Source organism: Eubalaena glacialis, chromosome 4, assembly GCF_028564815.1.
Source record: "Eubalaena glacialis isolate mEubGla1 chromosome 4, mEubGla1.1.hap2.+ XY, whole genome shotgun sequence".
Classification (NCBI taxonomy): Eukaryota; Metazoa; Chordata; class Mammalia; order Artiodactyla; family Balaenidae; genus Eubalaena; species Eubalaena glacialis.
The window spans coordinates 145,310-170,524 of NC_083719.1; the positions used below are offsets into that span (position 1 = coordinate 145,310).

Genomic DNA, 25,215 nt, shown 5'->3' on the forward strand with positions numbered 1-25,215 from the left:
GTCCCGCCCCACTACCGTCGGCCCCGGGCGCGGCGACGTGCGCAGGCGCGGTCTGCGCGGGGACTGGCGGGACGGCGGTGGAGGGCAGACATGTCGGGGATCGGGGTTGTGTCGCGGCTTCTGCGCGCCCGGCGCCTAGCGCTGACCTGGGCGGTGAGTTGGCGCCGCGGGTGGGGCAGGGCGGACGCTGGGTCCCGCGCCCCCGACCCTGAGGTGGGACGGGCTGGGGAGGGCCTGCCGGATTCTGTCCCAGCTGGGCGGGTTGCGGCGCGGTGAAGGTCACGACACTGCGGGCCGCCCGGGACCCCTCCCCTCCCGGGGCCCGGTCAGGAGCCTGGGGCGACGGCCGAGGCAGCCCGCTCAGCTCCGGGCGCGCGCTCCAGGACGCGGCCGCCCAAGGTCACACGGCGGGACGGGCCCGGGGCGGCCTGATAGCGGTGGAACCGGGCTGGTGGGATCCGAGCGGAGCCCTGGCACTAGGCTCGGCCTTGCTTCTGGGGGTTGTGCGGTGGCCCCCAAGCACTGACCGCAAAGCCACTGGGGCGGACGCGGGGCGGGTGTCCTTCTGGGCGTTCCCTGCGGAGTCCCGCTAGCCCCACTCGGGTCGGTCCGGGATGTGCTTTCCCGAGGTCTGGCTGCTGGACCTTGTCCCCTGCACTCCTGACAATGAGGCCTTCAGAGTCGATTTTGGGGGGTTTTATTGAAGCACTGAATTTAGAGGATTTAGTTATTTGGTTCTTTTACATGAACTCCTCGAGCCTCCTAGTTAGTAATTTAATTACAAAGTAAAGGTCCCAGTGGGAACCAAGGCTTTCAACAATGTTGACTTGATTTCTGCCTGTAATTATACCCACAATTTTCTTCTTTTTAAAATACAGGAATTAAAAGTTAATGTTAGGGGCTTCCCTGGTGGCGCAGTGGTTGAGAATCTGCCTGCCAGTTCAGGGGACACGGGTTCGAGCCCTGGTCTGGGAAGATCCCACATGCCGCGGAGCAATTAGGCCCGTGAGCCACAATTACTGAGCCTGCGCTCCGCAACAAGAGAGGCCGCGATAATGAGAGGCCCGCGCACCGCGATGAAGAGTGGCCCCCACTTGGCACAACTAGAGAAAGCCCTCGCACAGAAACGAAGACCCAACATAGCCATAAATAAATAAATAAAAATTAAACAAAACAAAACAAAAAAGAAGCTTGAATTCTAACTCAGGCGAGATGTTTCTAAAAAAAAAAAAAGTTAAATGTGAGGCGGTTTAGTCGGACAACCTACCAACACCAGAAAGCATTTTAAATGCTTTCATGTGTTGCTGGTTCTTACTGAGCAGAGGTTCCCCCAGCCCCCAAATCTTGGGCTCTAAGACACAGTTGTAGCAGGGAGTCCACAAGCAGGAAATGAAGTCCATGGTCAGTGGGGTAGTTTTAGTCAACGAAGCTTGAGCAAACGTCTGAGTGGGCCCTTATCGTTAGGTGAGATGACAGATTTGGTATGTGGTGGTGATTGGGGAAGAGCTGACACGTCTGTCTTCAGACCAAACTGGAGCCGGGAGTTCCTTTTTCCATCCTGCAGACAACCTTCACCTACCACTCGCCCTTTGCCATTTTATGAAAATATTGCTGTCCTTTCCTCAAGCTGGGCTGGGAGGAATTCAGCTGTGAGCTTTTAGCTGAAAGTAAGAGTGAAGTTCAGCGCACCGCAAGTTGGAGCATAAACCTTTCCTATTGGCTGGATTGGAAGTGATCTCGGTTGAACCCGCTGTTGGCTGCCAGCACTGTGCTCCACTGTCTCCTTGAATCTTCACCACGGTCCCATTTTCAGGTGGTTGTGAACATGATGGCAAGGTAGAGTTAGCAAAGTTGAACCACAGGTTAGGTCTACCGAAGATGGTCTTGGGTTTCTAAAGGTTTTTATTCTGATGTAGATACCTTTGGAAATTATTTGCGTCTATGGAAATTAATCTGTCCACAAGCTGTGTACTGGAGTTTCAGATTGGCAAGAACAAAAGCATCAAATTAGCAGAACAAAAAAAGAAAGGGGCTTCCCTGGTGGCGCAGTGGTTGAGAATCTGCCTGCCAATGCAGGGGACACGGGTTCGAGCCCTGGTCTGGGAAGATCCCACATGCCGCGGAGCAACTAGGCCTGTGAGCCACAACTACTGAGCCTGCGCGTCTGGAGCCTGTGCTCCGCAACAAGAGAGGCCGCGATAGTGAGAGGCCCGCGCACCGCAATGAAGAGTGGCCCCCAATTGCCTCAACTAGACAAAGCCCTCGCACAGAAATGAAGACCCAACACAGCCAAAAATCAATAAATAAATAAATTTAAAAAAAAGGAATTCGTGATCTCCAGCTGAGGAATGTTCATAAAGCGTCCTTGGTGAGGATAATTTGAATAAAGTCCACAGAATTTTTCTTTATCTCATTTTGTTCAGTTCTGTGGTGTTTCCAAGTCATATTTACAGCTGCTTTCAAGTTACAAAATTATCAAACCTAGTTTGCCTTTGTTTCCTTTTCCGTTTTCCCAGTGCACTGACAGAATTTACAAACTGTTCCAAAGTATTGATAGTTAAATCGAAAGGGAAGGTAAAACCAAGAACTTTAAATAGTTGCTTAACTTCTCACTTCAGATGAGATTTTTCAATTTTCAACAAGATATTGTTCTAGAATAAGTCAACTTCTTCTCTTTGAATGTATCATTCTGAGTATGTTTTAATGGTGTATCTAGATTTACATTATTTAGGCCACTGTAGTAACGTTTTGTTTCTTGGGACAATTATAATGCCACTGGCTTTCAGTTCTGCATTCCGTGTCATGTTTTTCCTGGTTCACTTGAAAAGTTGTGGCTCAGTTTTGGCGTACAACCTGGATATTCATCTTAGTTTGGAGTCCCAGAGATTTTTCCCAAGGGTCCCTAGATGGTGGGGACAGTACAGGATTTGGAGCCAGCCAGGCAGACCCAGTCCAGACCTCCTGCATCCTGGAGAGACTCGGTTTCTCTGTGGGGTTAATGAGGGTTCTGTGAGGTAACCTGTGAAAGCTTTGTGTGGCGCTCCTCCATGCCAGGCCCACAGCTCACAGCCTGCCCTTGGTAATCATGTGAATGGTATTTTAAACATCCCTGTTTTAAAAACCTTTAAATTTTTAGTGAAAATAATTACACATAGTTGGAAAAAACAATGTCAGTACAGAAGTCCTTATAAGTGAAAAGGAATAAGACCGCCTCCTTCCCCAGACCTTTTCCCCAGTGGAATCAGTTTGGAATTGTTTTTGGTATTGGTCCCTGCTCTTTACCTCCATTTCTCTAGCTGATATGCAGGTGCATTTTTGTCCAGTTTGGACATTGATTTTTGCTGGTAAATGAGGATTTAGTTCACTTAAACCATCCTGCTACCCACATCCTCAGTTCTCCCAATATAATTATGCAACCACTTCAGATCCTTTGTTGTCTACTTTTGTAATTGTGTAGCTTGTGCTTACAAATTGGTTTCTTGTTCATGATTCACAGGTGTATTTTGTTAGATGAGGACCGCCCCCAGCACCACTTTGCTGGATGGAGGGCATCAGTATCTCTACCCTTCTCACATTTTCTCTCCTTTTCCTCCTCATTCAGTCACCTGTACTTTTATGCTATTAAGAGCTCTGTGTTCTTTTAATTCTACCTTAGGTAGATTTCTGCATTCTTTTTCGTTACCTTCTTGGGAAATGTTTGATAATTTCTCTTCAAAAAACGTTAGATAAATAACTGACATAATACGAGTTTTATCTAAAGACAGAAATTGGATTAAAATTGGACTCTCCAAATTCTAAAATCACTCCCCAAATTGGATTTAGATACAAAAAACAATGTTACTATTTTCCACAGAGAGATAATATGATAATTTGTTAAAGATTTCATTACGGTAGCTACTGCTTTTTAAGCTAACCGTGTGCGTGTTGGGGGGGTGTGTGTGTGTGAACATCCTAGAAAGAAGAAATAAATACTTAGGGAATCTCACGGTTTCTATTTTAATTTTAATTTGGTATCACAAAATGTACTGTTATTGGTGCTATTAGCTGTATTTATATTATACTTTATGAAATTTTTAAGAACGTTTGTATTAGAATTCTTTCAGTGACTTAGTTTTTTGTTAAAATATGATTTTATCATTTAAAAATTATAATACAGCTGAAAAATATTTGTTTTTTTAGTTCATATCTGAAAGAGTGGTTTTGTCAATAAAAACAGACGTACTTAACATGGCAAATGGAGAATTCAGGAGTATCACTCTTATCAGTTCAGATCTACTTAAAAACCCAGGAAACTACTTTTTAATTGGAACTATTAAAATAAACTCAATACTTGTGTCGGCTGCCACTCAGTCTCAGAGTTAGAGGGAGCCATCTCTGACGCTCCTCGCAAGTAGTCGGTCAGGTCATCCAGCCCTGGCCTGAGTCCCTCACTTACAGGGAAGTCTGTCCAGGTTCAGACAGCTCAGTTGGAGTTCATTTTGTATTTGGTAATTCTCCTCCCTGTAATCCTCACTTGTTTGTCCCATAGCGTAATTTCTTTTCCCCTCAGAACTGAAACATCTCTTCCAGTTGCAGAATACTTGAAGTCATCCCTTTTGTCATCGTTGAATGTACTTATTTCCCAAAACTGTTCTTCAAGATATTTCTAAGACTGTTCTATCAGTGGTCTAGTAAAATGCAGTCAGCAGAATGGAAAAACTTATTCCCTAAATTGCTGACCATTGCTAGCCTATGAAGAAGGTTGCCTCTCATGCTGGGCTGTGATTTCATTAATACCATTTTCTTGGGTAAATGGTTATAGGATGGGACATTTGAGCTGAGACTTGCAGTTGTAGAGGCTGGCCAGGGACAGGTGTCCTAGCAGAGGGGACAGCACGTGGAGTGTGACAGATAAAGGGGTGGGGCTGAGCCTAGTGCAGCTGTGGAGAGTGGCGAAGCAGGACCAGGAGCATCTCTGGGCCTGAATCTTCACGTGTTCAGGGAAGGGATATTACCACACCCAGTGGCAGCCTGCTCTGGAGTATCCACTCCCAATGCACTGCCTCGCGCCTCTTCCAGTGAACCGCAGAACCTCATAGGGGAGCTCCAGTATGAAGAGGGCTGGGATGGATCCTGGAAAAGCACTACATTCTTTGCAAAACTGCCACTTAGGCAACACAGATGTCTTCTCCATTCTCCACTAAGTACCATAAATTAAGAAATTAATGTGAAAGTGTGCCTTTTGTCATTTCCTGAGTCAGTGTCCTGTTTGGAAACAAACTTCACCTAGAAAGGCCTTTGCTGGAGTGCCAATTCCTCGCCTCCTGGGCCTGCCCTGGGTCCTTAGCCCTTGCCTTATCCTTCAGGGTAAAGTGGAGGGTTCCAGGTAAGGCTTCTGGGTGAAAGGGAGTACCAGCGGGCTTCCCTGGTGGCACAGTGGGTAAGAATCCGCCTGCCAATACAGGGGACACGGGTTCGATCCCTGGTCTGGGAAGAGCCCACGTGCCGTGGAACAGCTAAGCCTGTGCACCACAACTACTGAGCCTGCACCCTAGAGCCCGCGAGCCACAACTACTGAAGCCCACATGTCACAGCTGCTGAAGCCTGCACGCCTAGAGCTGTGCTCCACAACAAGAGAAGCCACCACAGTGAGAAGCCCGCGCACCGCAACGAAGAGTATCCCCTGCTCACCACAACTAGAGAAAGCCCGCGCGCAGCAATGCAGCCAAAAATAAATAAATTAATTTAAAAAAAAAAGGGGAGCACCTGGGTACATAAGAAGGTTGACGGCTTAGAAGGGAAGTTTGAATTACAAGTCCCCTGTTCCGTGAAGACACTTAGTGCCCCATCTGTGTTTCAGCAGCGGCCAGCAGCATTGCAGACAGGAGCCCGCAGTTTTCACTTCACCGTTGACAGCAGTAAGAGGTCGTCCGCTAAAGTTTCAGATGCAGTAAGTTCATGACTTTGTTAGAGGTGATTTTTTTGACTTAACGGAGTAGGGTTCTATACCAGTTGTTAATGTATTTGAGTAACACAGGTTTTACTTTAAAAATTTTCATTCTAATGCATGCTCATTATTTCTAGTGTAATAATACTTAATTATAGTATAAATATAAGCCTAGATATTAACATTTTTTTGTTTGTAGCTCTTAAATATCTATAAGCCAGATGAAACTTTAAGTAAAAAATAATGAAATACGAATGTCAGATGAACAGTATTCACTGGAGTGGACGGTGACAGACGCCCTTCTCGGCGGAGGGCCGTGTAGCGGCTTGGGCTCCTTTGTGTTTACGAGGCCCTCTGCTCTCTGGGGGAGAAACTGAATTTGCTGCTAAGTTCCTGTCTCATAAGCTCACAGTAGTTACTGAATGCTTGTGGGCACTTTCTCAGTCGTAAATACCATATGGACCTGGAATAGACTTGTGTCCTTGGTTCCTGGATGGTCACTCAGGTGAATGGACTGTCCTTATCTAAATGAAACAACATTGCAGTGTTTCCATGAGAAGCTTCAAATCATGATCTATACTAGGTTGTAAGCTTAGATTTGTATATGTATATGGGTATAAATGTAAAAAGAGAAGACAAGTAAAAATGATAATTGCAAAGAAAAACCGTAGTTAGAACTGGTATTTTGATTTGTGGTGTTGCTTTCCTCTGCATCTGGGGTCCCCTACTTTGAGTTTTCGGCCTTTCAGCTAATGGTGGGTGCCCTAGCTCCGTGGGATCGGTGCTCTGCTATTGATGAGAGCTGTTTGCCGGCCCCTTTCAGTTCGAGGGTGAGCCCACCACGTCTGCTGTGACTACTGCATTGTACCTGGTGTGCAGTCCCAGCACAGGATGGAGGCCCTCTGGGCGTGGCAGTGACTCTCTTTCACCGTAACCACAGCCTCAGGGTCTGGCCTAGTTGAACCCGTGATTGACAGGGGGACTTTTCTTTTCCAGATTTCTACGCAGTACCCAGTAGTGGATCATGAATTCGATGCAGTGGTGGTCGGCGCCGGAGGGGCAGGCCTGCGAGCTGCATTTGGCCTTTCTGAAGCAGGATTTAACACGGCCTGCGTCACAAAGCTCTTTCCCACCAGGTCACACACTGTCGCAGCCCAGGTATGAGAAAGGGCTCTCTCCGTCCTTTGGGTGCTTGCAAGGCACTGCGCAGCCCGGCGCTCCCCCACAGCAGCCTCCCGCCGCGGGCCGCCCCCCACCGGGCTCCCTCTTCTCTTGGCACTTACTCGCCAGGAGGTCTCTGCCCACCCTGCCCCCGCCTCACTGCCTGGAGCCTTGTTGTCACTCCTGTTTCTGCTCCGGTCCTGCCCCCTCGTGCCTGCCTCCATCATGGTGTGATCTCCTTCACTGCACTTATCCGATGCGAACAAGCTTGTTGTGGGCTCGCTCTGTATCTGCCGGAACCTCAGGGCAGACCTCGAGTGGTGGTGACAAGCTCTGATGATGGTGTGAAGCTGCAGCACAGAAAACAATGGCCTTTAACGCTCTGAATTTAGGGAAGAAGAAAAAGTAAGGTGGAAAATCATGTGACTTTATTATTTTGTTTTTTCACTCTAGGCACACTGTAGGTAGTGCCCAGCTGGTATACAGGTAGTATTCTACAGTCACATTTGACCGTCTTTTCTGATACTTGAACACATTTCCTCATTGAGACAACAGAGGATGTGGTGACTTTCTACGAAGCAGTAAGAGCTCCCATCACCATTACATCTGGAACAGCTATATTCAGGGTCCAGCCACATTCTTTACGCACTAAACTGCCTAGATACTTTGTTCGAAAGCTATGCTTTTTAAACTGAAGAATAAGTAATAAATATCCTTGGATAATTCATTGTGTAAAAGCAAGAATAGATATAAGCAGATAATTTTGAACGGTATTGCAAAAAATACAGTTTTCAGGTAGTGCAATAGTAATACAATAAAAAGAATGAGAAAAGGGTAGCTTAACTTGAATGCTGGTTCTCGAGAAAAGAAGGTTTAATTGGGGGAAGGATAACAGCATTTTTGCATGCACTGGGCCACGTGTTTTTGTATTATTTATTTATTTATTGAGATATTATTTTTTACTTACTAGATTAGCAAAATTCCAAGTTTGACAAAACTCTGTTGGCAAGGCTATGGGGAAACACATTTTTTTACATTGCTGGTGAGGATATAAATTTATATAACCCCTTTGGAAGGCAGTTTCGTTTCTGCATTATTTTAAACCAGCTTTCTACATTCTGCTGCCCTGGTACTTAACATTTTTTATCAGGATTGTGTTTGGGTTTACGATTGGAGGGGATGGAGGAGGGAGGAAGGAAGGAACATGGAGACTCGTGCGTGTCTGTCCAAGGTTCCTTGCTCTGTGCTAGTGACTCGTTTAGTGGTAGCCAAACATAGCATGAAACAGGCACAGCAGCAACAACTGGAGAAGAAATTCCAATGAGAGCGCTTGACTCAAAAGTTACGACTGAATAACAATTGGGAGAAAGGGAAGTTAGAGAACGTGCCTTGGGAGAAAGATTATCTGAAGAGATGTGCAGTTGTAATTTGGGTGGAGGGGGTGGACGGGTGTTAATGTTTGTCCCTGTACTGCGATTTCTGTGACTCTGAGGGGCAGGCTGGGGCTCTGAGCCCTCGGCAGGAAGCGCTTCTGCCTTTAACGCGTGCATTCCAGTACCATTGGGAAGGTTTGTCGTGAAGCTATTAGATTTGAATCCCTTTTACATGCTGGGCTTGGTAAGGAAGAAGCCTCATCTGAGGAGCCTCGGCCGACCCTCCAGATGACGCCCCAAGGGGTTGGGCTCCGTGTCTCTCTCATGGGTGAGGCGCCTGAGGCTGGGGGATTCCATAACTGGGCCCTGTCTCTAGGTCGCAGGGGGAGGAGATGCCCTTCGGAGTCTGCCGGACGGTGAGATCCCTCACTGACCGTCTCCCACGAGTAGCTGGCTTTTTCCGAATCTGGCTCCGGGCAGGAGGCAGTGGGGAGGCGAGCCTGCTGTAGCTCACGGGGCTGCTGGCATTTCAGGGAGGGATCAACGCCGCCCTGGGGAACATGGAGGAGGACAACTGGAGGTGGCACTTCTACGACACTGTGAAGGGCTCCGACTGGCTGGGGGACCAGGATGCCATCCACTACATGACGGAGCAGGCCCCGGCCTCGGTGGTGGAGGTAACGTCCTTGCCGGCCGTCTGATGCCGGAGGGGTGTGGTGGGAGTGGTCGGCCGGCAGGTTGGCAGCGAGCTGCTCTAACGGGAGAGCGCCTCTGCTGCTGCTGAGCTCTCTGTAGAATGTGTGTGTTCTGGGCTTCAGGTTTCTGTTGAGGTTCTAGTGTGAGTTAGCCACGAGCGTCTTGATCCCTTTAAGGTACTAGGTGTTTTTCTGTTTCTCAGCTGGAGAATTACGGCATGCCATTTAGCAGAACTGAAGGTGGGAAGATCTACCAGCGTGCCTTTGGTGGACAGAGCCTCCAGTTTGGGAAAGGCGGGCAGGCCCATCGCTGCTGCTGCGTGGCCGACCGCACTGGCCACTCGCTGCTGCACACTTTGTATGGAAGGGTGAGGTGCCCTGGGTGCACGGGGTGGTGGGAGGCGGCCAGGCCAGGCGTGTGGCGACGGGGGAGGCAGGCCACCCCGGGGACAGGCCAGCGTGCCAGCCTCTCCGCCCAGGGATCGCTTTCTGAGCAGCAGAGTAACTTGATAGCCGTTAATTTGAACGTATCTGTTCTAAGCAATTAAATTGATAGTCATTACAGATGCGCTGAGCGTTTTGTTTTCCTTGGACTAAGTGGCCATGTGGCGGCAGACGCCGTGCGGTACGCCCTGGTGGAAGTCGGGACCCCGTGGTCCGCGGGCGCAGCTCTCGCAGCAGCCCTGAGCGGAGGCCGGCGTTGCCTCTCTGGCGCCTCTCGGGCTGTGTAGAGCTGAGAGGTGTGTCCCGCGTACGGCGTCCTCTTCTGGGGTGCGTTGTTTGTACAGCTGAGTTGTCACACGACGGCATCAGCGCTGTCATCCGTGGGTTGAAGTCTGTGGCTCCTTTTCCAGCCCAGTGTTCCGCTAGGGTCCGCCTGACCCCTGTGCCCCACAGCAGATCAAGGTCTCCAATCTGTTAGCTTTGACAGTGCAATTGCAAACGCAGGATCCCTTTTTTTGATGGTTTTCCTTTCTTTTTCAGTCTCTGCGATACGATACCAGCTATTTTGTGGAGTATTTTGCCTTGGACCTCCTGATGGAGAACGGGGAGTGTCGAGGCGTTATTGCTCTGTGCATAGAAGACGGGTCCATCCACCGCATCAGAGCAAAGAACACTGTTGTAGCCACTGGGTAAGAGTCTGGTTTTGTCGTGTCCAACTTCTCTGCAGGCAAGCTGAGTTTATGTATTCTAATGAGAATAGGGGTGTCGTGCAGTAACGGCTGAGGCGCAGGCTGTGACTTCACCCGGCAAGGGGTAGCTTTGGGGGCCTGAGGGGCGACACCAGCACCTGCCTCACAGTGGCAAGAAAGTGTCAGCAGTTCATAGCTGGGAGGACCCTTGAGGAGGCTGAGGCCTGGAGAGTCTGATGCTGTCTGGAGTAGCGTCTCCTTTGCTTTGAGGGATGCTGTGTTTATGCTGATTTCTGGGGTAGAAAAGTGCTGTTTGTTCACAGGAGAAAAATAAGTAAATTCCATCTTATATACTGTCAGTCTGTTATTTTAACCGTTTTAAGAAGTGCATCCATAAATGTTTTTAGATTTTATTATTTTATACATTTTTATCAGGGAAATCAGTTACCTAGCACAGAAGTGCCCTAAGGTACAAGCGAGAGCGCCTTCTCTGCCCCCGAGGCCACCGTCCCAGTTGCCCAGGGCAACGTGTGCACATGCGCCCACAGAGGTGCTGCCTGGGCTGCGTGGTCCACTCGAGTCCATTAGAAAGGAGGACCTGATGGGACACTTGTGCAGTCACCTCTCTGCCGGCCTGTCTGTTTTCCAGAGGCTACGGGCGCACCTACTTCAGCTGCACATCCGCCCACACCAGCACCGGGGACGGCACTGCCATGATCACCAGGGCAGGCCTTCCCTGCCAGGACCTGGAGTTTGTTCAGTTCCACCCCACAGGTAGGATGGCATCAGGCTCTTTGTGCCTTTCGGGTGCTCGGTACCTGTGGGAAGGCTCCTCTGCAGTTACGTGCACTTGCTTTCTCGTATCTCACATCCTAACTCGTGACTTCCCCGAGGAGATTCTTCCCTATGTCCCCCAAGGCAGTGGAGGCCAGCATCTTACTTCGACGCCTTGTCTCGGCGCACTTAGCCAGACGTGAAGCAGTGATTGTTCGGCGTCCCTCTCCTCGACTGGGGTGTCAGCTCCCCCCGGGAGGCGGGGGCAGGTCTGTCTCATTTACCGCTGTCTTCGCAGCGCCCAGCACATGGTAGGGCCTCAGTCAGTAAAGCCAGAGGGAATGCATTTGAGTGGAGAAGAGGCACAGACAGATGGCAGGCTGCCACAGTGACAGAGCCCGGCAGGCGGGGCCCTGAGATGTCCACAGGTGAAGGTGATGAGTGCACGAACGTGGGAGGGGGCCTGGGAGGGGAGTTGGCGAATCCATCCTGAACTTTGTTTCTGGGTTGGTGACTGATCTGTCAGCTGGGGAGCTGCCACAGTACTAAAGACCAGGGCCTGTTTTTTCTCTTTGCTCTGCCAGTATGTTCTTTCTGACCCGGGCAGGGATGAGGAGTAAAAAAAAGTATTAGGTGGTAGTCTTGTTGCTATTTTTAACCAGTAAAATGTCTGAGACTTCTGAATTCCCTCTATAGTTAGAGCTCCATTTCTTTTGCTTCCTTTTCAACGTATGAGAAATAAACCACCAGAAGACATGGCCACTGAAACTAGGAAAACTGAAAGATGAGATACAGGAATTTACATCTTGTTTTAAAGGCACGGTAACCCTTTGGTGCACTAATAAAAGTGACAGCCTTCAAACTACGCTGATGGACGTGTAACACCCAGGGCTGGGCATCCTTGTCCTCGTTACATAGAGGGACAGTTGAGATCAAGGCGCAGCTCCCCTCTCCCGTTGCCTCTCCCCGTTGCCAGATTTGGATTTGGGCTCTGCGTCTCCCAGCATCATATTGGTGGGCTTGTCTCGGAAGAGGGGGACCATCCCACAGGGTTGTTGTTGTGGTGAGACTTAAGAGTTGTACACAGCGGGTGCAACCTAAGTATCGGCTCTAGTGATCATTGCCGTATTGTTGTTTGGTTACTTGATATGCCAGATTTCCAAGCTGGTTTCTGTACCTACGGGAGCCAACGCAATTTCATGGTGCAAAAGGACGTTCAACAATTAAAACCTGATAAGGTTTTAGTAACAATTAAAACCGAGATATTTAACATAAACTTTGTCACGTTGAGAGTTTAAAGCACAGCTGTAATCGGAGTATTGAGCAGAGCTGCGTTGTCCACGCAGCCGGCCTCTCTCCTCTGCAGCTTGGTCATTGCTTTTCTTCCTACCGCGGCATCATGCTGTGCCCTAACTTTTCCTCTCTCACACTTCCTCGTGTGTGTGGTGCTCTTTGCACACCCTTTCTGTCTCCTCCCGAAGTATCTGGGGAAAAACATCTGCATTTGAGATGTCGGCCCAGCGGTCCTCAGGTTATACGTGTTTAATCGGTTCGTTGTTTGCAGGCATATACGGTGCTGGCTGTCTCATCACGGAGGGGTGCCGTGGAGAGGGAGGCATCCTTGTCAACAGTCAAGGCGAGAGGTTCATGGAGCGCTATGCTCCTGTCGCAAAGGACCTCGCGTCCAGGGACGTCGTATCCCGCTCCATGACCCTGGAGATCCGTGAAGGAAGGTCTGTGTGCTTGTCCCCAGAGGGGTCTGCGCATGTCTGCACGCCCCACCCCTCTGGTGGCTGTGGTTTGTGTCTGCATTTCAGCACGGGCTGGGGGGCTTCTGTGTTGAGTGTCAGCACCCCGCCCACCCCGGAGGCCTACGTGCAGTTACCTCTGACTGTTGTCTGTCAGTTTAGGATCTCTGCATTTGAGAAGTTTAGCCAGTTAGCTGCAAGTCCATCTCAGATGGTTTGTGTGTGTGAGTGAGTGTGTGACAGAAGTAGACAGTATGGGGGAGAAGACACACCCCTGTCCTGAATTTAGTGCGCGAGCTTCAGCTGGTATGCTGTTTGAACTCCCGGGTGCTTGGGGCCCTCAAGGTGGGTGGGTGGTTTGTTCTTCAGTGAAGCAGCGTGAGGCCTCAGTGCCTGACTTCGTGCCCGCTGTGGTGACATTGGTTAAATATCTGGGGGTGTGGCCTCTGGAGGCATCACGTTTGCACACAGAAATGAGAAGTCAGGTGGTTCTTTGGAGCATCTGGTGTGAAAGACCCCTGTAATGCATTCACCAAGGAGAATGTGGCAAATTGTGACCTCCCGACCCTCAGGTGGGAGCCCGGTGAGGGCAGGGCTTCTGTCGTGTGTTTGTGGCTGCATCCCAGCACCTGGTGTCTACCCTGGCACATGGTGGGTGCTGAGAAGAGACGCCATGAAAAGGTGGCCTTAATGAAGGGAACATTTCCTCCAGGATCAAAGCATGTGGAACCTCAGGTGCTGCAAGGATTTTGTGACCTCACAGTTTCTGGATTGCTGTTCTCGACCTTATGGCGCGATGTCCTTTTTCACCAGAGGCTGTGGCCCTGAGAAGGATCACGTGTACCTGCAGCTGCACCACCTCCCCCCTGAACAGCTGGCTATGCGCCTGCCTGGCATCTCAGAGACAGCCATGATCTTCGCGGGTGTGGACGTCACCAAGGAGCCGATTCCCGTGCTTCCCACCGTGCACTATAACATGGGCGGCATCCCCACCAACTACAAGGGGCAGGTGATGGTGCCGAGCCCGTGCCACCGCAGGCCCCTTGCACAGGGCCTCCCTCAGAAGTCCTGGGCAGTCTGGTAGGCAGGGCAGGGGCCTTGGCTTGACTCCGGTTTCTGCGTTCACGCCTCAAGTAACCGCTGATAACTGATTCATGCCTTCTTAGTAAACAGTCACAGACATGAGGTCAAACTGCAGTTTTTCCTACATGGTTGTATGTTATAAATTGTAACCTGTGTGTTCTTTACAGTTAATACCTTTGGATGGTTTGCGGCTCACAAAGAGCGTTTTAGTCACCTGATTTTAGTCCCTCCTCGGGCAGGTGGGTGGAACTGTTGTAAGAGTCTGATTTAGGACTCCAGTCCCCCACCTCCCCGTTTAATGCCCTCCACCCGCCATGCTCCCCTGCTTTGAGCCCTCCGTCGGAGGGGGTGTGCAGGGGCACGTCAGGAGGTGGGGGAGGTGCTACTGGGTGTGAGGAGTGGGCCTGGGGTCCTTTGACCTCGGCACGGGGGCCAGGGAAGGAGGCTGGGCAGTGTCTGGGGGGGTTCCCTGTAGGTGGTGTAGGTCCGGTTTTTAACTGTTCTCCTTTCCCCGACCCCCCGCTATAGGGAAGGGGGGCTGAGCAGACCGCGCTCCGTAAGCTGAGTCTTCTTCCCCAGGTTCTGAAGCACGTGGACGGCCAGGATCAGATCGTGCCCGGGCTGTACGCGTGTGGGGAGGCTGCCTGCGCCTCAGTGCACGGTGCCAACCGACTGGGGGCAAACTCGCTCCTGGACCTGGTCGTCTTCGGCCGGGCGTGCGCCCTGAGCATCGCGGAGTCCTGCAGGCCCGGTGCGCACTCCTTCCAGTGGTCTGGCTGCTGCAGGGCGCTTTGCTTCGCAGTCGTACAGTAGGGATCTGGCTTTCTCTCCCTGGAAGTGAGGAAACAGAAGGTCAGAGATTTTTAGGGTGATAGACCTGAGGCTAGACACAGGGTAGGTGGGGCAGTTAGAAGAGTAACTTTAGTCGGGTTTTTTTGCAGTCATTATGTTCTCAGAAAAATCACTATTGGGAAAGTGTTATTTAATAGGGTTTTATCACATACTACTTGTCTGGTATGAATTATCTCCAAGGAAATGTTTTAAATGGCAGGTATAAATGAATGTATAACTTTTTGGTACTTAGAGAAAATTAATAAAATACTAAAAACAAACTATAACTAAATCTGTTAAGGGAGAAAGGGAGGAGTTAATGCAAACAAAATAGAAGACTGAGTCACAGCTCTCTCCCCTCAATGAGAGAATGGATTTCCATCAGTGATTTTCTTTTGTGGTAACTTAAAAGCATTTGTCGAGGAAAAGATACATGTGCTAGTCTCACAACAACTCTCGTGCTCATTTTGCTGTAGCCAGAGCCCAGTAGCAATCCCTCAGAGCAAAGCAGAAAATTTGAGGTTCCCTTTCTTTGACAGCGAGAAAAAGGAAGTTTTTTGAGAATACTTTTCTATCTGAAGGATCAATGCACGCGTTTAAAACCTCTGGAACTCAGCATTAAAAAGGAACAGACTGCCCACACGTGCGCAGCACGGGTGAATCTTTGTCAGGCTGTGTGATCCAGACGCAAGAGGCCACATATGTGCGATTTTTTTGTGTGGCATCTGGAGAAGGGAAGCTGGGGCAGGAGATGGTGGGTGGTCACCAGGGCCTGGGTCCACTTGCGGTGGGGCTGACGCAGCTCTGCTTGTCAGAACCAGCAAACTGCACTAAAAGTGGTATCACACTTTCGTTACGCTTTAGTTTTTAAAGACAAAAGGAGAGGAAAAGTGTTTGCCCCACTACTTTCCCCAAAGTATGACTATTTTAAATGTTAAAATGCTTAAATTCTATAGTCTGATCATGATAGTTACAGGAGTCTGTGTGTTAAAATTTGTAGAACGGTGCACCTAAGGATAAAACTCCGTTTTACAGAATGATCGTTTTTTAAAGCATTGAAAACAAAAGCTCGCAAAATCGCCTGCCTAGAAGAGCTTAGGCAGGTCTCGCCTTGGAGAGAGAGTGGCTGCAGGCCTTTGTCTTCTGTATTTCACACCTGCGTGTGTTACCTTCTACAGAAAATATATTTAAAAACATGTCATCCCAAAACAGCTTAAACACCCTTAAAGCGTTTATCTTTTTAGAAAGGCAAGAACAGAAAATTTTGAGGTTAATGTAAGAGGGTGCAGGGTCAGGGTCAGCAGGAGGCTGTTAAATACCTCCAGCCAGGCACCCCGCCCACCACCCCAACAAGGTCTGAGAACCAGAACGGGGTTGGGCAGAATGAGAACGGCTAAGGAGGATGAAGTGTTTTTCCTTCACAGAGTAGCGGTGCAAGGTTTGTTTGCGTAAATCTAATGTTTGACCTTAAGAGAGGGTTTCTGTTTTGTTCATTCAAAGATTACTTATTGGACACCAACTTTTTGCCAGAAATTTTGTCTTTTTGTTTACTCTTTGGCCCCAAATCAATAGATGCTTCCTCAGGGATAGAGTGGTCCAGGTGGAATATTAGCTCAGGTTATGCATGCATTTTCCAAACTCCCTGAAAGGGTATAATACACATTTGGTGGGGTTTTTTGTTTTTTTTAAAGGAGATAAAGTTCCCTTGATTAAACCAAATGCTGGGGAAGAATCTGTCATGAATCTTGACAAATTGAGATTTGCCAATGGAAGCATAAGAACATCGGAACTACGGCTGAACATGCAGAAGGTAGGAGCCTGGACACGCTCTGGGTGAGCAGGCCAGCTGTGTTGGTAGCCCTGCACTGGGGTTGCTGAGTCACGGAGGCGTGCTCAGGCCTGAGTAAGATAAAAGGGTGTGCTTTCCACACTGAAGGCTAGAGAGGGCAGCCCAGGGCAGACACAGCAACTCTGCAGCATCAGGACTCGGCCTTTCAAACGTGCTAGGTGTTTGGTGCAGCTTCCCTCCTCAGACCATCTCTGGCCCTGGTCTTCTGTCCCAGCCTGAAGGAGGAGGGACAGTGGAAGGTCCGAGAAGCTCGGTTCCCAGCTGGGAGCTTCCCAAGCCCAGCACGTCTCGTTGCTGAGGAATAATCCCATCATCACACCTACTTACGGCAACTCTGGGAAATGTCTTTAAACTGGGCCCATTGATGCCCCTGAATGAGGTCAGGAGGGGGAGTGTGGATGGCATGCGGAAGCCACAGTCACCTGCATCAGCACATCTGATGGAACGGTCTGTATTTCTGACGTGATAGTGGAGCATGGGAAATGAGGCCAGTCTAAGTTAATTTTATTTAATTTCAGTTTAAATGTAGGTACACATGGTTAGTGGCTACTGCGTGAGGTAACACAGGTTTAGGTCAATTAAAAGTACTAGTTGACTACTCTAGATAAATAAAATAAATAAGTAAATAAAACAGCTAGGAATCAATCAAATTCTTTTAATGCCGGGATTCTTGGTCCATGAATGAGACCTTTATCCACTTGAAATTATTTGCAAGAATTTCTGTGTGGGCGCATTTTCTGGAGTGAAGCCCCTTGCTTTAGTTGCATCCTGAAAGGGTTCCATTGGGCCATCCACACAGACACCACCAAAAGGGAAAAGGTGAATATGGCCATTCTCATAGGACTGTGGTTCTGTGGTTCTGTTTTCAAACGAGACTGGGCTTCGGGGAGGCCTCATGGGATGGTAAGGAAGGGGGCAGGAGTAAAGGAACAGAAGCATGGAGAAAGGTACAAGTCTCCAGATGAAAATAAGCCCTGGGGATGTAACGTACAGCATAGTGACTGTAGTTAATGTTACTGTATTGTATGTTTGGAAGTTGCTTAAAGGGTAGGTTTTTTAAGTTCTCACAAACAAAGAAACTTCGTTTTAAAATTCAGAGTAATAAACTCACAGTCTGAATTTCCTAGTTTTTCTATTTACATAAATATTTTACAAAAAATGAAATGCATAGGAAAAAAACCCTAAAGGTTTAACAGTTCTTGGCGTGGCTTTTCCTCATGGATTAAAAGCTTACAAATATTTTGTATTACAGTCGATGCAAAGTCATGCTGCAGTGTTCCGTGTGGGAAGCGTGTTACGGGAAGGCTGTGAGAAGATCAGCCAGCTCTATGGAGATCTAAAGCATCTGAAGACGTTTGACAGGGGTGAGTGGTTCCTCGGGCCCCTGCATACGGTTGTTGCTGGGTGTCTGCAGGGCGGGCTGCTTCTGGGCGCAGCCCGACCCGTTTAGCGCTGACGTAACTCGTCCTTGCTGAGTGGACACTGGCTGGGTCCTGTTGTCTTTGACGGCTGCCTTGTGTGCCCAGGAATGGTCTGGAACACTGACCTGGTGGAGACCCTGGAGCTGCAGAACCTGATGCTTTGTGCCCTGCAGACCATTTATGGAGCAGAGGCCCGGAAGGAGTCTCGCGGCGCTCATGCCAGGGAGGATTTCAAGGTGCGCCTTCGTGTCCAACCCCCTCCCCTGCCCCCCGCCCACCCCTGCCACCACCGCGTGCACTGCTGTCCTCCGCGCTGCGTTGCTCAGCCCTGACCCTGCGCTCTCTGCGTTCACCTCTCTGCGCTTTCTCTGCATTTTCCACAAGCCAGTTGAGAAGAATGCTTTTTCTCTTCTGATAACCTTCGTACCTCTGTTCTCACCGTGTTCAGTACTAGTTTGACCTTTCTCTGGCTTTGGATCAGTATCTGCTGCTGCGTCTCTCAGCCTCATTAGGGCAAAGGTTAGTGTGCAGCGGGTCCTGTTGCCTGGAAGTGCTCACTTACTGACTGGAAATGATGAGTAACTCGTTGTTTCAGACCCACCCCTGGTTTGGGAAAGGATTATAGAGCCTCATCTTGGATCACCGTTGTTTTAATGAACTGGTTTTTATGCAGAGCTCACTTACCAGATTCTGCAGAAAAGAGTACTCGGTATGTGGTAGTTAAGGCTTTCACGGAAGGGGTTGTTTGGGGGGCAGTCCAGGTAAGGATGGAGCACGTTAGCAGGAGCTGAGCTGCCTTCCCGTGGTGGACACAGAGGCTTTGGTCCGGGACAGTGCTTGGGTGGCTCAGCTAGAGGCTGAGCGAGAGGAGCCGGATTTCGATCCACTGTGAGACACTGACTGGAGCTGGATCCCACGTGCTGAGCGCTCGGTTAGAGGAGGAGGTCGGCGAGCCCACTCGTCCTGTGCACCGAGGCCAGAAGCCTCTCCCGGAGCCTGTGCTTGGTCCCTGCGGCCGGGACGGGACGTCACTGCAGATGTGCAGGCAGAGCCCGCTCACCCAGGGGGGTCGTCCCTCCCTCCCGGAGGCGCAGGTGCAGGCGTGAGGGACTGCTCCCTGCCTCAGTGCCCCAGGCAAGAGGCCTGGCCTCACTCCGCAGAAACTGCCAAGTAGCTGGACGTTTTGGGTTTTATTTGAAGAGGGTTTTGTGTGTCTTACTCTTACCATGTGCAAGATATCCCTTAGCAGCATTCAGCTTCTCTTTAAAAGTTTTTGAAAAATTTAATATAATTGCTAAAATTAGAACATTTAAATAAAAAAGGCTAAAAGAAAAAGTCGAACTCTGCAAGAGTACAGAGCAAAAAGACAGGAAAAGTATTTGATAAATTTTTAAGTGCATAAAAGATCGATTTAATTCCAACACCCATCTGCTAGTTGTAGAGAGAACATGCAGAAGTGGAGCTCTGGGTCCCACTGTGCTGCAGCCTGCTGCCCAGCTGTGCTGCGCGGGGCCTGACCTTGTCAGACTGCTGTGGTGGAGATGGGATGAGTAAAGGGGAGGGGCCCTAGGCTGGGCCAGCGCAGAGTGAGGGGCTCATCTCTACGTCCAGAGGGCTGACGGCTCACCAGTCAGGGCCCATGGGTGCGTCCAGAGGACCGGCCGCTGGCCGAGGGGCCCCGCGTCTCACGGCCTTCCTCTGCGTGTGGTGCTCAGCCGTGCGCTCTCCCACATCAGACCTGCGCACGCGGTTTCAGTGGGAATTGTAGAGGAGACGCGCTGGGACTGGGAAGGTCCTGGCTCTGCACGAGGTCCGCTTTGACGATGGAGGCCTCCTTGTTGAGTGGGATCTGGGGGATTAATGCCAGACTAGGCTCGTGTATCTTTTTAATGAGTTTCCCATGTTTTGCCATGTTTTCTGGTTTTGCTGTGTAGAATGTTTGTTGACGGCACTTTCCGAAATAAACTTACTTTCTGTGGCCTCAGGAGCGGGTGGACGAGTACGATTACTCCAGGCCCATCCAGGGGCAGCACAAGAAGCCGTTGGAGGAGCACTGGAGGAAGCACACGCTTTCCTGCGTGGACGTCACGACTGGGAAGGTACGCGGGGAGCGGGTTCTGCTCACGTGTGCCATGGCGCGCGGGCCGCCCCTCGTGTTACGCGGCTCGGCGTCTGGTGAGCTGGGAGAAGCAGCATGGATCTACATGGACCGTGGGCCGATCTGAGACGCCACGGAAAAGGCACAGTCAGGCTTCTGCCTGGAAACGGAACCCCGCGTGGCCGGTGGTTCACAAGCGCCGCCCCCACTGCGCTGGTGCCGGGCAGGGGTGTGCCAGCGCCGGAGGCCCGCTGTAGGGGAGGAGGCGGAGCTTCTGAGCCCACAGTGAGCTGCGGGCAGGGATGGGGGTGGGGCGGGAAGACACCCCTCCCCTCCTTCCCTTTGACTGGACCACCTGGACGCAGCCTCAGGGAAGCCCGGGGGATGCTGTTCAGCCCTTAGCTTCCCCGGGCAGGGAACAAGTTGGGAGGGGCAGGGGGCAGGCAGGGTCCTGGAAACTACCAGCTGAGAGAGCAGTGGGGCCCCCGTCGGTCTTACCCCAGCAAAGCATAACTCACCCATTTGGCCTTTCTGCTCGGCATTAAGATTCAGAAATAGTTAAGATGTAAAGTGTAAGCTTTTCAGAGCTCCCTAAGGGATAGTCTTAATTGTCTATCTGGATTTACAGAAGTTATGCTGTGCTGTGTCCTCATACTTCTAGAGTGCCTAGTGGGATTGTTTAATGCAGGCAGACAGCAATTTTCATAGTTCTTCATGTAGGCTCTTTTCTGACAGTGTACAGTCAGACGATCCTCTTAATACAAGCCTAATTTTGTAGTGTTTGGGTTTTTTTATGATTGTAAAAGAAATACATGCTCATTTTAGAAAGTGTAGAAAGTACAAGAAGAATGAAGAAAATTAACATTTATAAGCTCACCAATCAGAGAAATCTTTTATTATCATTTTGAAATATTTCTTTCAAGTTTCGTATGTATATAAATGTTCACTTAGAAGTAGGAAAAACTGCAAATACAAACATAATTTACGGATAAAGGATAACAGTACATACAAGGTTTCACCTACTTTTTGAGCATTTTCAGTTTAAGTTTTAGTTTAAAGCGTTGAGAATTTGGTACCGTGTTATCTTAATTGCTGTATTCCATACATGGATTTACATAGTCAGTCCCGAGTTTGTTACTGAAAAATGTTCCCGTGAATACCTTTGTTTTTAAGTTCGTGTTTGTCTGCAAATCTGCTTTTATGGTTGATTTTCCAAAAGCATCCAAGAGGGTTGTTTGTACGTTTTTGTGCACTAACGCATCACCGACTCTTCTTTCTTAGGTCTCCCTGGAATACAGACCCGTAATCGACAGAACTCTGAACGAGGCTGACTGCGCCACTGTCCCCCCAGCCATCCGCTCCTATTGAGGAGGCCGGAGGTCACCAGCCCTTGTAATTATGTATACTAGCTCGTGCACGTGTTCATGTTGTAACTGCCTTCTTACACTGTCCTCGAGTGACTGAGGATGCCACTTGACAGAGATTCCTACCAGAGGCCAGCAGCTTGCCAGTAATCAACAGCCAGGAAGTGTTCAGCTTGCCTTTATCCCTGCTTCATTCTTGAGAAATAATAAAACTGGGTGCAGTTCTTAGATGAAACATAAGTTACAAACTTGCGTTTATTTCCCAGTTCCTTTAAAATCATACTGTTTGACCTGAGGCATATTTGTTGACCTGAAATATAGAACGTGACCATCTTTTTATTCTGTTGCATCAAAATCCAGAAATTTTGTTGCAGTGTATGTTGAAGTGAAAATGAATTTTGGTGCCTGACAGCAAATGAAGAAAACAGACATTTCCTCCTAGTTCTTAGCAAGCGAATGGTTTAATATGTGAACGTGTGTCCTGAAGTATTTAAATGACCGAATACTAAATGAAACTGATGTGGGTGCAGATGGATTTCTTCGTTTTCCACCTCCATGCAGATGCTGCTTGGGGCCACCTTCCAAGTTCCTGTCTCAGGGTCGGCTTCTGTAGAATCCAGTCTGAGGCAATTGAGTTCATTCGTTTCAGATTCTATTTTTCTAGTTTAGGGATTGCCTTTAAAAATTTAAAGTTTATAAATATGTAAAGCATTGACATGATTTCAAAGCCTGTTGTGTTCAGAGCTCACCTCCTTAACCGTCCCTCATGCTCTCCTCTCTCTCCTCCGCAGGACCCACTGTTGTTTTTCTTTCTAGTCAGTGTCCTAAGAAAACAGAAAGCAAGTATGTATTTCTGTTGTGTTAGACAGACGGCCCTGCCCCTTGCCTGCATATCCTGGAGGTCCTTCCTTATCACTCATCCTACGGCCGAGTCCTCCTTCACCGCATGAGCGTACCTTGTCCCCTGGCAGGACATTTGTGTTGATGCCACAGTGAGTAACTGAAGTCATTTTCTTAGCCAGTTTCTTCAAAGTGGAGTTCTAGAAGTAGGGTTGCTGGGTCAGAGGGCAAATGCACTTGTCGTTTTGTTAGATGCTGGTAAGTTCTCTTCAAAAGGGCTGTGACATTCTGCATTCCCACCACAGTGTCTCAGTCCCTGTTTCCCACAGCTTTGCAGAGAAAGTATGATGGTAAGCCTTTGGATGTTCACCAATCCAAACAACAATGGCCATATCTGATTGAAACAGATGGAATATATTAAAAACTGAATTCATAATGATAGTTTTAGAAAGCCAAAAGTAACCGAACAAGAAATATTATTGGTCACTCTTGGAAGTAACTAGGGCACTAACCCTGACACTGAAAATGGACAATTAAAGGAAACTGATGAAATGATTATCCTGCCTTTTTTCTACAAATTGCAATTCATGATAACCTAGTTGATCAGGGAACTTTACAGAGGAATTCCGCAGATGAATGAGTAAGGAATGATAGAACTTCAAGATCACCGTTTTGCAATCCTAATGTAGTGGTTCTCAAACTTCAGTGCATCAACATCACCTCGTTAAAGAATTCCCAGCCCTGCCCCAGAACTTGTGACTCAGTAGGTTCTGGGATTGGGCCTGAGAATTTGCATTCCTAACATGTCCAGGGACCACACGTTGAAAACCACCTGCATGGAATGATGTGGTCTAACAAGTACGAAGGAGGTAGTTTTCAGGAGAAAATAACTGGCGGAAAGACTGCTGACAGCCTCAGACCGCTTCATCCCTGCCAGTGGTTATAATGAGGAAGTAGACGCCAGGGCATTTAGTAAAGTAGGTGGGAGTGTTAACCTGGGCATTTGAGCAGCATTGAAGTGTTAGGACAGGGAATTCAAAGCTAGCACAGGTATCCCTGAAGCAAGGGAGCGTAACAGGAGGGCTGATGGTTGCAAAGGAATAATGGATGGGGGTGGTTTCCTTATGTCTGTCTGCGACCTCTGAGCCAAAAACAAACCTTCAAACTATTTTCATGAATATTCGGAGACTAAGAAAACCACTGGGGAGTGGGTAGTCTGGAAATGTAAGTTCCTATGGAATTCCGCTAGTTAAGGAACCACCGGGCAGAATATTTCATACTGGAAATGTTTTATAAAATGTTTGTTCAAGGTTTCTCAATGAACCCACGTGTGTTAGGGGAATTGGCGAGCCAGAGAAGTAAAAAAAAATGTGAGTCAAGTTAAAAAGAAAACAGAGGGACTTCCCTGGTGGTCCAGTGGTTAAAACTTCGCCTTCTATTGCAGGGGTTGCGGGTTCGATCCCTGGTCAGGGAGCTAGGATCCCACATGGCCTGCAGCCAAAAAACCAAAACATAGAACAGAAGCAACATTGTAACAAATTCAATAAAGACTTTAAAAATGGTCCACATCAAAAAAATCTTAAAAAAAAAAAGAAAAGAAAATAGAATACTGTCCAGAGAGATATAGATAATTTCTAATATGGATCAAAAGAAGTAGAAAGGTAAGATATACAGTAAAATATTCAGACCTGCACTGTCCATAGCAACAGACATAGCAACATGGCTGTTTACATTTAAGTTCATTAAAATTACTTAAAATTTAAAATTCCATTCCCCAGTCACCTTGATCCATTTCAGGTGCTCAGTAGCCACACTTGGATGGCTGATAAAGAACAATTCCTTCATTGGAAGTTCTATGGGCCAACGGTAGTGTAGATGTTTGGTAGTTTCTTATACTAAACATCCTATGTTCAGTAAATTGACAGTTAGTAAGAAGCCAGAGTGAAAAAACTGGAAGGTCATTCGCTTTCATCTGAATTCTGGCAAGAGTATTGGTTGGAAAGGAAGGGGAGAGCAGGGCTCAGTCAGCCTGTGCCTGGAATTCCACACCAGGCTGTAAAGGGGAAAGTGACTGAAAAAGGAGAAGTCTCCAGTGCAAATGCCAGAGTGGTCCTGATAAGAAAAGAAACACAAGTTAACGAGCCAAAGTGTCTTCCGAGGGGAAGCTGGTAAGGTAGATAACACAAGATTGTGTGTGTGCACATGCACACAAGTGTACAAAGGACAGAACCAGGGCACATAACCTACTTGGTCATCCATTCATTTAACATGTTCATTGAGGGCCTACTATGTGCCAAAGACAGATGAACAAGAGGGTGGACTGAAAAGTGTTAGGAGTGCTAGCACCCTATGTCTAGAGCCAGTGTTTAGAAAAATTCTAAGGATAATAAGAGGCATTTTCCAATTAGCTCAGAGAAATTAGACCAAAGGAAAGGCTGGCCCAATATTAGGGAAGTGTTGGCTTTCAGTTCATTTCTCCTCTCCTCCACCCAGAAGCACTATATAAATGGAAAGCTTAGAACAGACCTGGTTAGGAGGGAATTGAATCCCAAGATAGGCGAGGAGATAGTGGCAAGCACATCAATACTTTAAATGACTGGGTCAGCAGTACCAGGGGCAGGAAACAATCTGCCCTTTTCTCTTGACAGAAGGTGGTCGCCACTGTTGCTGTACATCTTTGTAAGGTGGTGTCAGGACTCCAGGTAACACACACCCCACGCCCCCCCCCAAAGTAGATGACAGCTGTCTGTGGCCAGGACTGCAGGCTAAACCCTGCCCTAGAGCACAGCACAGGTGCCATGGCCCATGTGTGCACTCCCATTAGCCTCTCAGAGTCTCAGTTTCTTAGCCATCAGGGCTGAGGTGACTGAGGCTGCCTAGTTGCGAAAGCACCAGGCCAGTCTCTGATGAATCCTAGAC

The 25,215-nt window shown here is 48.7% G+C and overlaps 1 protein-coding gene across 2 annotated transcripts; it reads left to right on the plus strand.

Annotated features, from left to right (window-relative positions):
* Positions 1 to 44: 44 nt before the first annotated feature.
* SDHA (succinate dehydrogenase complex flavoprotein subunit A) lies at positions 45 to 22,854 on the plus strand. Of its 2 annotated transcripts, none has more exons than XM_061189087.1 (15): positions 45 to 153; positions 5,840 to 5,929; positions 6,923 to 7,084; positions 8,994 to 9,137; positions 9,359 to 9,523; positions 10,140 to 10,288; positions 10,938 to 11,062; positions 12,627 to 12,795; positions 13,624 to 13,819; positions 14,473 to 14,644; positions 16,416 to 16,534; positions 17,826 to 17,937; positions 18,100 to 18,230; positions 19,980 to 20,093; positions 21,374 to 22,854. In XM_061189087.1, the coding sequence occupies exons 1-15, from the start codon at positions 91 to 93 to the stop codon at positions 21,458 to 21,460; spliced, it is 1,998 nt and encodes a 665-aa protein (XP_061045070.1). In that variant the 5' UTR covers positions 45 to 90; the 3' UTR covers positions 21,461 to 22,854. The 2 variants fall into 2 exon arrangements, with proteins under 2 accessions (XP_061045070.1, XP_061045071.1); XM_061189088.1 differs by having other exon boundaries at positions 49 to 153; positions 5,843 to 5,929.
* The last annotated feature ends 2,361 nt before the right edge of the window (positions 22,855 to 25,215 follow it).

Bases quoted from the DNA above. Each gene is read 5' to 3' on its own strand.
- SDHA (XM_061189087.1), top strand. From the start codon at position 91: ATGTCGGGGATCGGGGTTGTGTCGCGGCTTCTGCGCGCCCGGCGCCTA. The intron at 7,085-8,993 runs GTATGAGAAAGG...CTGGCATTTCAG, and splicing joins CACACACTGTCGCAGCCCAG to GGAGGGATCAACGCCGCCCT. The intron at 9,138-9,358 runs GTAACGTCCTTG...TCTGTTTCTCAG, and splicing joins CCCCGGCCTCGGTGGTGGAG to CTGGAGAATTACGGCATGCC.